This window comes from Watersipora subatra, chromosome 2 (genome assembly GCF_963576615.1).
Source record: "Watersipora subatra chromosome 2, tzWatSuba1.1, whole genome shotgun sequence".
NCBI classification, from domain to species: Eukaryota; Metazoa; Bryozoa; class Gymnolaemata; order Cheilostomatida; family Watersiporidae; genus Watersipora; species Watersipora subatra.
The window spans coordinates 15,571,695-15,586,071 of record NC_088709.1 but is presented as its reverse complement, the minus strand read 5'-3'; the positions used below and the strand labels follow the sequence as shown (position 1 = coordinate 15,586,071).

The 14,377-nt window shown below is 36.4% G+C and overlaps 1 protein-coding gene across 1 annotated transcript in view; it reads left to right on the top strand.

Annotated features, from left to right (window-relative positions):
* Positions 1-14,128, top strand: part of LOC137387995 (uncharacterized) — a 41,973-nt gene extending 27,845 nt beyond the window's left edge. The window contains exons 7-15 of the mRNA XM_068074512.1: positions 243-461; positions 1,331-1,508; positions 2,243-2,304; positions 2,827-3,084; positions 11,073-11,210; positions 11,347-11,418; positions 12,396-12,590; positions 13,810-13,944; positions 14,040-14,128. Coding sequence (XP_067930613.1) covers positions 243-461; positions 1,331-1,508; positions 2,243-2,304; positions 2,827-3,084; positions 11,073-11,210; positions 11,347-11,418; positions 12,396-12,590; positions 13,810-13,944; positions 14,040-14,128 — 1,346 coding nt within the window. The remainder of the gene's footprint in view (positions 1-242; positions 462-1,330; positions 1,509-2,242; positions 2,305-2,826; positions 3,085-11,072; positions 11,211-11,346; positions 11,419-12,395; positions 12,591-13,809; positions 13,945-14,039) is intronic.
* Positions 14,129-14,377: the final 249 nt, after the last annotated feature.

Below are 14,377 nucleotides of genomic sequence, written 5' to 3'. Positions count from 1 at the left end.
TGTCCGAATCCAGTTACCCCTAGACTAAGACGTGTCCAGTCAAAATCATAGAGCTAATGTTGGTGCAACGATGTTCTTAAAACACGCACAGCCTCTGTTTTCAGTAAGCTTAGCGGACACCATACTTGATCTTTGAGGGTTTTTCAAACGTAAACATACTTGGAACAAGTTTTTATGGTGATTAAGTCAAACAGCTCGATGTTTAGCGCATACCAACACTTTAGAATTGGGGTCTCTTGCAGAAATTGGATGCCAGGTACCAATTGCACCGACATATAAATTTCTACATATTCGGGTTAATTCCGATGGTAGACTAGAACCAAGCTCTAAAAATCCGTTCAAAGACATTGGCATGTTGGGATTTATCCTTTGTAATAATCTTCGCTGGGGCTACAAGACCGAATGCACACGTCCTGAAAATGGATCACTAATCGGAATATGGGTTCCCACTCCCCATTGTGGTAAGTTTTGGACCTTTTATATACTTCTAATTCCTCAACTGTTTTACATGCTTAGACATATTCCTACCTAATTTTTGGTCAAGTGTTTGGGCTTGTAGTTATTCATTGTCTTCATATTAGTATGGAATCATAACTGGTTCTGTGATTTTTATCATATTTGATACGTTCCCATTTGTGGAAGACTTCTTTATGTCAAGAAATCATTTAGGACGCCATTGGATGACCTACTTTTGATAACACATATTTTATATCTAAGTACACACAAATATTTACTTACACTAACAAGAACAACAGTTAAATAGTGCAAATAATGCTTATGCATATTCTATAAATTATTACATCACCATGATCTGTACCAATCAACTTGCAGTGTGCATACAACTCCTTAGTACTACCACAGATTACTTGAGATGCTGTTGTATAAAATATACTCATTTTCGGAGTACGGTTCAATTACAAAAGTTGTCAGGAATAATTTTTGCCCTTGTATGACTACACATTTGTTGCAAATAAAAGTGCAAAATCTACCCAAATGAGTTTGAAATTATATTCCATTGGCATCTGATAAACCGCTTCGATAGAAAAGTGCTGATTTTCATAACCATATTTGGGTCTTCACTAGTCATATTTGTTTGCTAAATATTGTTATTCATATAACCATATAATAATTTACATGTATACTTTTAACTCAACTTTAAATCAACGATACTAAACTATTTATTTATTTTTCTGTCGACAGCCCTGATTAGTTCTGTCAGTGTTACTATAGTTACCTTTTAAGCAGCCGTTCCTTCGCAGTCATTTTTACTGATAATCTTCTTAATTAGCAGAATCTGACATTTATGCTGAATTCGTTTTTCTGTTGACAGAACCAAAGAATTGCAGTAATTTTATGGGTGACAGCACTCTCTACGAGTATGAGCTGCAGTACGGCCGACACATCATCGGAGAACCACGGTTTATTCGTTATTTGGGCAAGCTCACATTCGTGTGTCCAGCCGGTTCTATTGGCTACCAGAGGAATCAGCTTACTTATCAGTGTCGTGTGTGAGTCGGAGAGAATAATTTTAGTGCAATACACGTGGTTTACTGCGAAATAATAGCACCTCTGTATATGTATATAAAATTTGTTTTGATTTGGTGAGTAATGGTCAACAGATGTAAGCAGGTGTAATTTTAGGAATGTATTTTATGAATGGTAGCAATTAGTAGCCAGGTTTAATCTTTGACAGTATTACTAGAAAGTTTCTATTCAGCTTTATACCGGCGAGACAACTCCATATGACGCTGCAATATCATCATAAAAACAGCTGTGTAGCATTCATTCTGTCATGATTCAGTGTCGCTGTTTGGAAGTGAAACACCCACTTCGCGCAATACGCCATCTTTGCGCCATGGGCCTGGCCTTAGCGATCAACGATATCGCACTTTTTTGTGCACATGGGTCCTACTTTTCTGTCGCCTCATATTCAGACATATACCTTGACATAAGGCTTCGCGCAACCATCGCTCTACTCTACCACCGTATGGAAACATAATATACTTGTCGGCCCTGTGTAGCGCTTCGGTCCAGTTATTGCCACGCAATCCCTGTCTGGAAATTCAGTGAATAATTTGCTTCTCCTGTTATGAATAATACTAAATAGTTATGGTATACCTGGTAACACTGCATGTAGACGGGCGATGAAAGTAGGACATTACATTCCTTTTCTGGAACTATTATGTAGGTCAAACATTATTTAGGTCAAATATTGTGTGACTATTTATTTATTTTGTTCTAGCGGACCAGATGGATACGGACACTTTGAACCTCTAAAAGAAGGTGTCTATCCAGATTGTAGACGTAAGTACTCGCTGTTGACTAAAAAGTTAAACATCAGCTGCAGAATGCACAGCTTCTAGCGGGGAGGGGAGGATTTCGCAAGTTGCATAAAGTTTCACAGCCCATAGTAGTTTGCAGATTTGCTCTGTTCTATCAGAAAAGGTTTCATATAAATCAATGTGCTACTTTTAGAATTATACCAAATTGTTTTGTGTGCTACATCAAATCTGTACAACTCAAGCACAGATCCCTTTACCCTTTTAGTGAGAGATCCCTTCATTGGATATTCATATATTTTATACATGCAATTGCAGCCTTATTGGATAACTCATCATTTAATTCCAGATTACCTGTTTCTTTTTGACTAGCAACACTGATCTTAGAACATAACCAATGTGTATTAGGTGGTCATGGTTTAAGTCATAGCAGTGTGTAGATGTCGGACTGTGTCAGGGTCATTGGCTGTCGCTTATAAGCCTGTTGATGACTTCGTCTAAAGGTTTACAATGAAAACGATGTTCTTATTATGGATATTTCTTGTAGCTATGGGTTGCTCAAGGAATGACAGGCGGACGGGGTACCAACTTGAAATAAACATCCCGTTCAAGGAGAGAGCGTGTTATGGAAATGGAACCTGTAAGAAGGGGATGCTTGCTACTCTTCATTGTAGCGATTCCACTGATGTGTACATTCACTATTACCAGTGCGATATTCCTTCTGGCAGCGCTTCAGTTGCCATGAACCAAAGTGATCTTGATGCTGCTTTACATGCGGGTGTCTGGTTCCCGACACCGTCTTGTGGTAAAGATGTTAATTAATGATTGTCTTTATGTTACTATCACCAGTTAATGAATTCCATAACAATTATGGTTTACTACTGTATGCGTCTAAAATACTACAGTATATGTCTAATATACTACCGTAACAGTATCGGTGTCTAATATACCACAGAATATGTCTAATATACTACAATATGTGTTTAATATACTACCGTATATGTCTGACTAGCTGTACTACCCGGCGTCATTCGGGAAATTTAAATTTTTTTAATATTTGTAAATATAAGTCATTGTAATATTTGTGAACATAAGTCATTTCCACACAAGAAGTAGACAAATGGTATGTTAGCCATTTTTCAAGGTAGCGAGTTCTCCAGTAGGCATATAAACTATCAAAAATGTATACAATATTTAATGTTTCAAAAATTTGATTGCTGTACGCAAAATTTATTACATGGCAATTAAAATAGAAATTCTCTCAGGGCTGTATTGTCCAAAGAAAAAGTTCTAAGGAGACTGTCAATTAGTAGTTGCCAGAGGCCCGACTCAGTCGTGTGAGGAAGGTCAGGTAGCGGAGCTGAAGCGCCCTCCAAGAGAAGGGGGGTTTGGGAACCCTCCCCGAGAAACCTTTGAGAATTATGAGCAAAATTAGAGCATTTCAAAGCGTATCTCGTATTATTTAAGGTAAATATCCAGGTCCTGCCAAGATGAGTCATTTCAAGTCTTGCAAAGGGAGCTAGCTACAGAGTTACATGGTTTTGAGTTGTAACCCTAAATTTATATTTACATTTATGTTCATAAATATACATACTTGTACATGTGTACATAAAAGATTGACTGTTATAGCTTGACACTTGTCTTCTTGCTATTCTTCCGTCAATGTGTCTATGGCAGAACTCTTCACAACTGATTCTGTATCTATATCAACTTCTTTATATATGTGTAATATTAGAAGATTATTTAGACAGCCTGCCCTATGGTGTTCCTCATCGATGTTTGGATTCGTTTCAATGCAGAAAAGTATCTCTCGTCCACTGCATTGGTGGCAGGCAAAACCAATACTAGATTAGTGAGCCTCTCTACTTCATCGCTAGTAGCGCTAGAGTGCAACGTTGCTTGCGCTAGAGCACTAGATAATTAGTTGTTGAAAATTCCAAGTGAGTGAGCTTAGACTAAAATTCTTTCTAATTAGCCGCCGAAGATCACTAAAAAGTTGGGGCGGCTCAGCTGCCCAGCTGCCTCAAGGAATACGGGCATGAGAATTTTAGTGTCACGTAATGACTTCTACCGTGTACAATATGCCGATTTCGCAATTTTCGAGATTTTGACAAAAGAAAAGTGCTCCGGATGGTTCCGGAGTCTCCTAATAGGTCAATACAGTACTGAATTCTCTAAAACGTTTCATGAGAAAGGCAGTTTGTGCAGATCGAAATAATTTAAAGAAAGAATGAGACATCAGTAAAGGTGTTTAAAAGTGAAATAATTAGCAAGCAATGATTAAATAACCTCTATTCTACTACAATGATTGCAAAAAATATGAATTGATATAAATATGATATACAAAATGAAAGAAAAAAACAAAAATATGAATAAATCGAATGAATAATAACAATGACAGGTTACTGTTACTGTGGAAACATCTTTGAAAATTTTCCGGGCATAGTACAAGTACATCACTTAGTCTGACGGAATGGCGAAAGAATGTATTGGCCATTTTTACCGCCCACTCGGGATAGCGCAACATACAACTGTACATGAGAAAAGCAAGGTGTTAGAAGGTCAATGCCAACAATTTTTAGTGTTTGACTTTGGGATTTTTATAGTCAATGCAAATGAAAGTCAAACAGAAAATTGAATACGTTTAAATTGAACTGGCACATTTGTGGGAATTAGTGGTATTCTAGGAATAAAAAATTTTTTTATCAATCACAGCTCTGGTAAGCACTGTACCACAAATAGGATTTACTGATAGATTTTCGATGGTCATTCTCGTTCCATTACAAAGTCTAGGTAAATTAAAACTTTGAAGAAGTATAACTGGGGCACCAAGGCTTAGTTGAAGATTATGAGGAGGCATACTTGCAGGCTGTAAAAAGTTTAAGAATTCTGTCAGATAATCAAAAGAGTCATTCTCTTCAACAACACAGCCTATGCTAAGGAATGAAGCCGTAGTCTTAGGAATTTTTTCCAGAAGTAGTTGATTTAAGCGGTCAACAGTGTCATTTTTGGGTGCCAGATTTACCTTTTCCTCCAGCCATTGGTGCTGAAGATAGTTTTCCAGAATATTGGGGTACACTTTTTTAGTAAATTGTCTTCTGTGTCTACAATCCATTCCTAGTTTTCAAGAAAATATATCAGCCCATTGTTAACTGGTAGCTTTCCATCACCAATATTTAGAAGTTGTTCAGAAAGCTCCCCCCCCCCTCCCCCCCCCCCCCCCCCGAAAAATATTGAGCAAAAAAGTTGTACCAGTTCCACTGGGAGCGTTCGAGAAAAATATTGCTTCACTCTCGCTATTTACAGCTTCTAAAACTTTTCCATAAACTAAAGTCTGATCGAATGTAAGGTTTGGTTCTGTAACGCTAACAAATATATTTAAGTTTTCTATGTCATAGTTGGTTTCTCGTAGCATTATGACAAGTTACGCGACGCAGAAGTTTCTGCATTTCTGCCTCGTGTGGTAAACTTTGTGTAGTAAAATGCTCAAGTAAAAACACTCTACGTTTGTTGTATAAATGGTATATACACTCTTCCCAGTGCATTTGATGCACTTATGTGAGGCCAGTTTTCAACAAATCTTTCTTGTTTTCTGGATTTCAACTTTTTCTGTGCTGTCCATGTGTAGTAAGTAGGCATTTGATAATAAAGTAAAGTTCAAGCAAACTCATTGGTTTTGCATGTTTTAAAAATTTTGTTAAAGTAATCCTTGGTGGTTCCTGCGCAAGTTGTTCGATGTTGTCCTCATTGAAGTATACTCGCCGTCCATTTACTAGATGTACACTTTGGTGTGTTACTGCAGGATGTCTCTGATGAATCGGCAAACCTAATATTTTCCTAACAGCCTCATTGTTGGAAATACATCTACCAGTTTGCAAGGTAATCACTTCATCCCTGTTATTTTCCATTACTTGAACTGCTTGATCACTATCTTTGTAAGTGTATTTGCAAATGTACTACATTGACTTAACTGAATGACAATACTACACATTCAGATGCGTGTTGAAAATTTTTGATAGAAGAGGGCAGTATGGCACAATCCATCTGTTGTCGATTTCTATTTCTGTGCCAGCGTCTTAAATTCTTGCAAAATGTCCTCTCATTTCTGGCATTCGTCTTTTATACTGTGGGATATCCATCATCAGCAGTCAGAGTGTCATGAATAAGTTCTCGAGAGTATTATTTGGTGTATTTTCCATCTTTCATACAGAGAGAAAAGCGATTGAGGTTGCCATATGGTCTATGTATCATTTGCCTTGTACCGTTGCTGTAGCGAGCTGGATTCTTCTCTTTATCTGGAATTTCTGTGGTTTTTATTGAGTCGACCTGAATTGAGCGTATTTTTTCTACCAGTCATAAAAAAAGATTACAATGAGTCAGACCTCATTTTTGCCATTCAAGAGAATAAAGGAAACATTGAGAATATCCAAAAAAATTCCCTTTGTTAGCAAGTTGAGCAGTAGAATCACTTTTAGCCCAAACTCTCCAGTTACATTGTCATGTCTGTCATGAGCTGCTTGTCCATCTATGAGAGCTTCTTTGATATCTATTCATTTTGGATTGCATGTTAATGTTATGAAGAGATCTGACCTTCCATGTTGTCTGACATAGCATCCTAGACATACTCATGCATGTATCGTGGACTACCAGTAACAGAAGAAGGAAAAATGACCAATTGGCCAATGTTCAGTACATCATCATTTTGCATAGCATCTCTTAGGTGAATGTAACTGTCAGCCTCAAGTCTTCTCTGGCTACACATAATATAAGACAATCCTTCACTTACCATTTTTGCGTACATGTCTGTCGAAAATTGGTGGAACAGGTGTCTGCATCTGTGTAAATGGTTCGATTCTGTGTTTCATATCATTATCCTAAAAGCATAAATCCTATGGCAAATACTGTCTAATTGTTGGCTTCAACTGTTTAATTGTAAAATGATATCCATCTTGTAATTGCCAGTATATACTTGGGTACTGTAGCGCATTGTAGGATATATGCATTTCATAAACTTTTGTAAGTCTTGATTGTCGCTTTTGTAACACGAGATCTTTTTTATCAATGTCCTGTCCTACAATAACAATTGCTGGTTCGTGTAATTTGAGTGCATTAAACTCCTGTGCATGACCTCCTGCGGTGGACGCCGAGCCTTGACTTTTCCATTCTTGTAAGTATTTCTCTATATCTTGCATGTTTTGTTTGCTCTTGTCTCATTATACTGTTAATAACTTATTTGTTATACTTATCGCTATTATGTTTTGCTTTCATTGTTTCGCTGTTCTCATCTATTATATAGCCATGCCAACGCATTAGCGACTCCATTTATTTTTATTGTTATATGGTTTTCCTTACTCGGTTCTATTATCCGAAACAGGTGAATTTATTTTATATAAGGGAGCGCGCTCCTCAGTTGGTTAGAGCACTAATCTTAAGCCCTTCGACTAATGGGTTTCCCTTCCTTCTCTTCTTTATGCAACAGTCTAGATCATGCCAAAGTAAAAGCCGGCAACTTCCTTTACACTCCAGCTGGTCGCAAATCTGCAGAACTACAATTTTTAAACTATCATCTTTTAGATTTTCCATCATTGTTTAGAATTCATGAACGTAGATGGTGTAGCGGTAAAACAAGTATTGCAAATCTTGGACAATGCTACACTGGTGACACGTTGACATATTTGGTTCACTTCATCATCAGAATTGCCCATGAAGAATTTTTGCAAAAACTTGTTGCTTTTGTTTTCAGCCAGCAAAAGTTATCCGTTTAAATAATAAATCTGTCCTTTTTACATTAAAAAAGGGTATAAAACTTGGCTCGCAAGTTTCTCTTGAGGCTCCAAAAGATGTCATCTGAAAACAATTGTTATATGTGTGAATATTAGATAGAAAGTGTTGAAAACATGCACTATCTCCAATCATTAAACTTGGCAATGGTTCGGGGGATGCAGTGACTAGCATTTTGACTTTTCCATTAGCGCAACACATGTCTAGAGCTTCGTCCTTTCACTTGAGTGCTGAACAATTGTGACAAATTTTATTCATATTTCCTATCAAGCAAAGAAAATCACTCTCATAGTTAAGGAAGCAGCCATAAAAAATGCAGGTTTAAACCTTTCTTGCCAAGATGTGCATATTTTGCAGCAATCCTCTCTCACTCATACACCTGCCTCTGTTCATGCTGTTCACCTGTTTCCACAGATCTTGGTCTCCAACGATCTTACAGTTGCAATCCTCTCTCGATCACACGCTTGTCTTTTTGCACGTTGTTCGTTGGTCTCCAACGATCTTACAGTTGCAATCCTCTCTCGATCACACGCTTGTCTTTTTGCATGTTGTTCATCGGTCTCCAACAATCTTACAGTTGCAATCCTCTCTCGATCACACGCTTGTCTTTTTGCACGTTGTTCTTCGGTCTCCAACGATCTTACAGTTGTAATCCTCTCTCGATCACACGCTTGTCTTTTTGCACGTTGTTCATCGGTCTCCAACGATCTTACAGTTGCAATTCTCTCTCGATCACACGCTTGTCTTTTTGCACGTTGTTCGTTGGTCTCCAACGATCTTACAGTTGCAATCCTCTCTTGATTACACGCTTGTCTTTTTGCACATTGTTTTTCAGTGTCTAAAGATCTTTCAGTTGCAATCCTCTCTCGATCACACGCTTGTTTTTTGCACGTTGTTCATTGGTCTTTAGAGACTATTTTGCTGCGATGCTCTCTTGGTCATTGGCTCATCTTAGTTGATGTTCCTGATCACTCTTTGATGCTTAGATTTGTGCTGTCCTTCCTCTGGCTTTTGTTGAGCGTTCAAATTTTTGTTGCTCAGTTTCCAAAGCTCTAGCAGCAGCTTTCCTCAACCTGTCTTTTCTAAGTTTTGTTCGCTTTCATCTGATGATTCATTGCAAGTTCTTTTCTTTGGAGGCATTAGATAATGTGTAACTTTTGAGAATACATGTATTCAACAGATTAATTTAAATAAAAACAGAATATGGTAGTATTTTGTAGTTGAAGTTTTATTAGAAAAATGTCTGCAAAATATAGTTAGATGATTAATTAATATTAATAATAAACATTGGAAACTAAGTGATCACACGTGAAAGTGATAGGAAAGTGAATAATGTTTTAACTTAAAATATTATATTCAAATTGTATTTAAAAAATGCAAATCTGAAAAAATAATGATAATGAAACAAACTTTAAAACCTTATATTATAAAGTTCAAAGGTAATAAAAAAAATTTAATCGTAATAACTGAATGTAAATATCTATATATTAATGTAAACAAAAAAGAGCAAGGAATAACTGATGCGTTATATTACACGATAGTAGGCCTAGAGTAAATCTCACAGATAATCTTACTGATAATCTTACTATTACAATAATCTTACAGACTTTTGTTATAAAATGTGAAATTTATTTAGGTTTGGAAGGAAAGATGTGTAAGCTAATACACATAGCGAGCACTGTAATGAACTAATGGAATAACTTTCGTGAAACACGTGGTTAACTAACTCAATATTCGTCTGAAGTGGGAGAAAATTGTCTAGGTTAATATACTATATCGATATTAAAACAAGTGGTAAATTAAAAATCAAAAATGTTCATACAAACAAGGATGTTTTAAATAGAACTGATTGAAAAAGTTATTTTAATCACAAATTTTAATTTTTTTATTTTTAATTAACAGCAAGTATGTGAACTACCAAACAGATGATTTAGTAATGATACAAAAACGCAACCTGAAAAAAACCCAATAAAAATCCATATTGCGTCGTAATCAGTACAACAATCGCTGAATTTTAATTTCGAGAGAGGTTATTCTTGGTTTCGTCTTGCTGCAAACAAATTAGCCCTAATACGGCAAAGATGTAAAAACATTGTGTTGCATAGAGTTCATAGAATTTATGGAGTTTTGATTAACACGTTATTTAGCGTGGTATTACAAAAAAATTAATGCGCTATTATCAGAATTAGGAAAACATGGTGTGGCTGGGAAAAATCTTTGGAGCAACTGAAATAAATTAGGAGAGCGAATGAAATGTAGATGTGTAATAAATAGCAAGTATGTAAACTACGAACAGATGATTTTAAAATGATACAATTAATACAAACTGAGAAAACCCAATAAAACCCGTTATTTGGTCTTAATCGGTACAACAATTGCCATATTTTAATTTCAAAAACGGAAAACAGAAAAAAGGATGTATACGTTATTTAGTATGTGCCATGTATTGGAAGAACTTTCATGGTCTCGTGTTTAGAGAATTGGATTGCAAAACTGTGATCGCATTCTTCGTGTGTGCAAATCCAACATAATGTGACATTTTAATTCCAAGATTTTAATAGCTATAGCTGGACATACTGAAAACAGACGACAGAAAACAGACGACAAACTTTGAGAAATATATATGTAATAGGCCTATTATACTACTGCATGTGTGTCTAATATACTATCATATATGTCTAATACACTGCACTATTTGTCTACAATACTGACGTATACGTCTTATATACTATTGTATGTGTGTATAATATACTACTGTATGTCTCTAATATACTACTGTATGTCTCTAATATACTACTATATGGGTCTAATATACTACTGTATGGGTCTAATATATTACTGTACGCATCTAATTTACTACTGTATGTGTGTCTAATGTACCACTGTATGTGTCTAATATACTACTGTATGGGTGTAGTATACTACTGTATTGAAGACTATTATGCTTTTGTATGCATACCTATCAAAACTGTCTGACACCAAACACTCCTGCATTTGTGTTTATTATCTTAGACAAAGGATGCGGGCCACCAGTGAACATTTCTGAATATATCGACTGTGTGAGCAAAGGGAGGAACTATGATCAAGGAAATTGGAACTTTCCGAATAGATTTGTAGTGAACTGCACATGCAACAGGGGACTTATGAGAGGTCTGCTCTGATTCGCTTGCTGTTATATTACAATACCATAGATGTATGCTTGTAGTGATGGACACCATGTCTAATAACCCTGCTTACTAATATAATACAATATCAAGCGTACAGAACTATGTTAATAATATTGCAGAAGACGGAAGCCCACCGCAAGTTCAGTGTGATGCGACTGAGAAGGAGTGGAAAGTGATCAAGCCTTGTCGAGGTACAAGCTGACTCCTATGTTCCATCACAATTGTTTCATTAACTCAGTTACTCAGCCATCATATATCATGCAGGCAACAGTCAAAGACTAGCATTTCTATTATTTATGTTTTAGTTTTTATCAGTGTGGGAGCTTCATACAAAGTTTTTACAATCAGTCAGAGATATATGGCTAAACGCGAATAAACTGATTAGCAGAGGTGTTATTAAACATTCACAATCCTATTAATTTTCCCTAAAACACAAAGTATCGTATAGCTATAGAAGTTGATGCAAAATATCAAAAATTGTTATAATATTAAAAGATCGTTACCGTTATAAGAACTGTGTCCATTTGCTCAAAGCCTAGCCTGTCTTGACAAGCTGTTGTTTTTGAGTAGTTGTCTCCCCGTCGAGCGGCAAGCAACTGTTGTTGCTCGCCGCTCGACGGGGAGACAACTACGCAAAAACAACAGCTTGTCAAGACAGGCTACTCAAAGCCATGCATGGAGGTTAGGAAAAAAGATAGCATCATATGAGATTCGCACTCGTGACTTTCATAATGGTGCTCCGACGCTCTTCAGACCGATGCTCAAACAATCGTGCCAATGTACCACAATGTGTTGATAGTTGGTATCTGTGCTTTATCAGCCCATGAAACTGCCAAACTACTAGTAGTTATAACATTGAATAATATTTACTATAATAAGAAACATGTCTGTCTGTCTGTCTGTACGTGTGTCTTAAGGCAGGGTTAAAGGTTGAGATAGAAGTTTACTCTATGCAGGGTTTGAACTTGTGATAATCCGCTTGGCAGGCTTACACTCAAACACCTGCCCTACTTTCTTAATCTGCACACCTGCTGATTTTTTAGGGCACACCAGACTACCAGGATGTTACTAGTTACAATAATGAAAGCCATAAGGCATTTAGTGTCTCTCATGTTAGCAATGTCTTTTTATTAACGCCTATTCTGCAAACTATAAACATCTACTGCAGTTGACTGTGGACCTTTACCAGACCTCAATAACACCAGACACAATGTCACTTACTATGAGGCATATGCCCTGATGGAACTCGAATGCGAGGAAGGGTACCGATTTTTCCCTTACAGATATGAAAAGACTAGAACCGTTATAGTTGAGTGCCAACGCTTCTCTGGTTGGCTCAACCTTCACCTCTTTGAATGCAAAGGTACCTCTATTAGATTTAACTTATATACATTTTCAATAGTTTCTTATACACGTCTAGCCAATGAATAAAATTTATTTAAATAATTTCAAGCATTTTACCTAACAACAGAACTAACTAAAGCTGAATACAGAAATAACATCAGATACAAGCTATAATGCGATTCATCACTGAGCTTTTATGACAGGTCATTTGTATCTCAAATCAGTTTGCTTATCCAAAGCAACTAAATACAAATTAATATGTTCCTACTTTAAAAAAAACACCTAAAACAGGATATTATAATGGAAGACATGTTTTAATTGCTTCAACTCACTACCGACGCTCAAAAAATAACAAACACTATACATGTACATATCGAGTGTTTATGATCTGCAATAACATGTGAATATGTCATGTACAGTACTGCATGGAGTCCTTACCTTAGAGACATATGGTAGCAGTTAACGCGATGTGACAGAGGTTTGATGGCAAAAAACTTAGTACGCTACACTTTTGTGACATTATGTAGCATAACATAAACTTTAAATTCAACTTAAATGACTTGATCTTGCCATGCGCACCTTTAAAAATATGTTGTAATCTTACACAAAACTTAATTCTAATTTTGTTTCCATTTTCATCTTTTATCATTTTCTTTTGATTTGGCTATTTTTTCTTCGCTTTCAGTTTCACTTTCTCCTTCATTTTTCACCAGCCCTCTCACATGTAATTTCTTCTTGATCCGCCAAAAAATACCGAGCGATGCTGTTTACGGAAAGAGTCTCTGGAATATTCGTTTACCTATCAGCAGCATTGGGAACCGTCTCAGAATTCGTGTACCTTAAATTTCTCGTATCTTAAATTTCTCGTATGGTGGACACTTAATCTCAAGCTATTACTGTACCCGACAGACCAAGTGATGACAACTACCAAGCCTATAGTTATGTTTCAATGTTCTAGAGAACATGAGGATAGATGTAGAACACAAGGCATGTCTTATGGTGCAAAACCTCTCAATCTCTAACCAAACATTTATTTTTTTCAATAATTTTTATTAAAGGTTTGACCTATCAGTTTACTGTCTCCCTAGTTCCTTGCTTGACAAACATTTCATTTTCAAATTGAGCAGTTTAGTCCCATCATCAAGGCCTATGAGGTCATCAAAGTTATGATTTACAAGCAGACAAGATACACTTAAGTTGAATATGCTCTGTGTATAGTTAATAATATTATATTGTAGCATTAGATGGATGTACAGAAGATGCCTTGCAGGAACTTCACCCAGGTATATATCTCACACCATACAGGGATTACTATGACAATCATGAGGCTGTTGTAGCAAGATGCACCAGAGGTTATCTTGCTGGGGACCACCGTAAGCCAGTATTACACATTCTCTTTAACTCGATATCCCATCATATATTATACTAACCTTATGTTAACTCAATATTTCATCATATATTATGCTAGAAATTCCTTTGTCATACAGCCCACGACCTGATAATGGAATAAGTGATGAGGGAAAAAAGAAATGGCAGTGCTGGTTGTTGAAAAAGTAGTTGTCAGCAGAAATGGCAGTGCAGATGAAGGGGGCAGCATTAGAAGGAGCAATATTGTTTAGTGTAATATTTTCATGGTCAATGATGTCCATAAAATCATGATCATCATCTGGAAACAGAGGGGCTACCAAGTCGATGTCATTTACATCGCCTACAACATTTACTAAAGAACTATCTGAATCAAATGAGTTGTAGTTATTAATTTGAGTAGCGTGCTGTTGAACATTAGCATTTGATGTAGATGGTTGC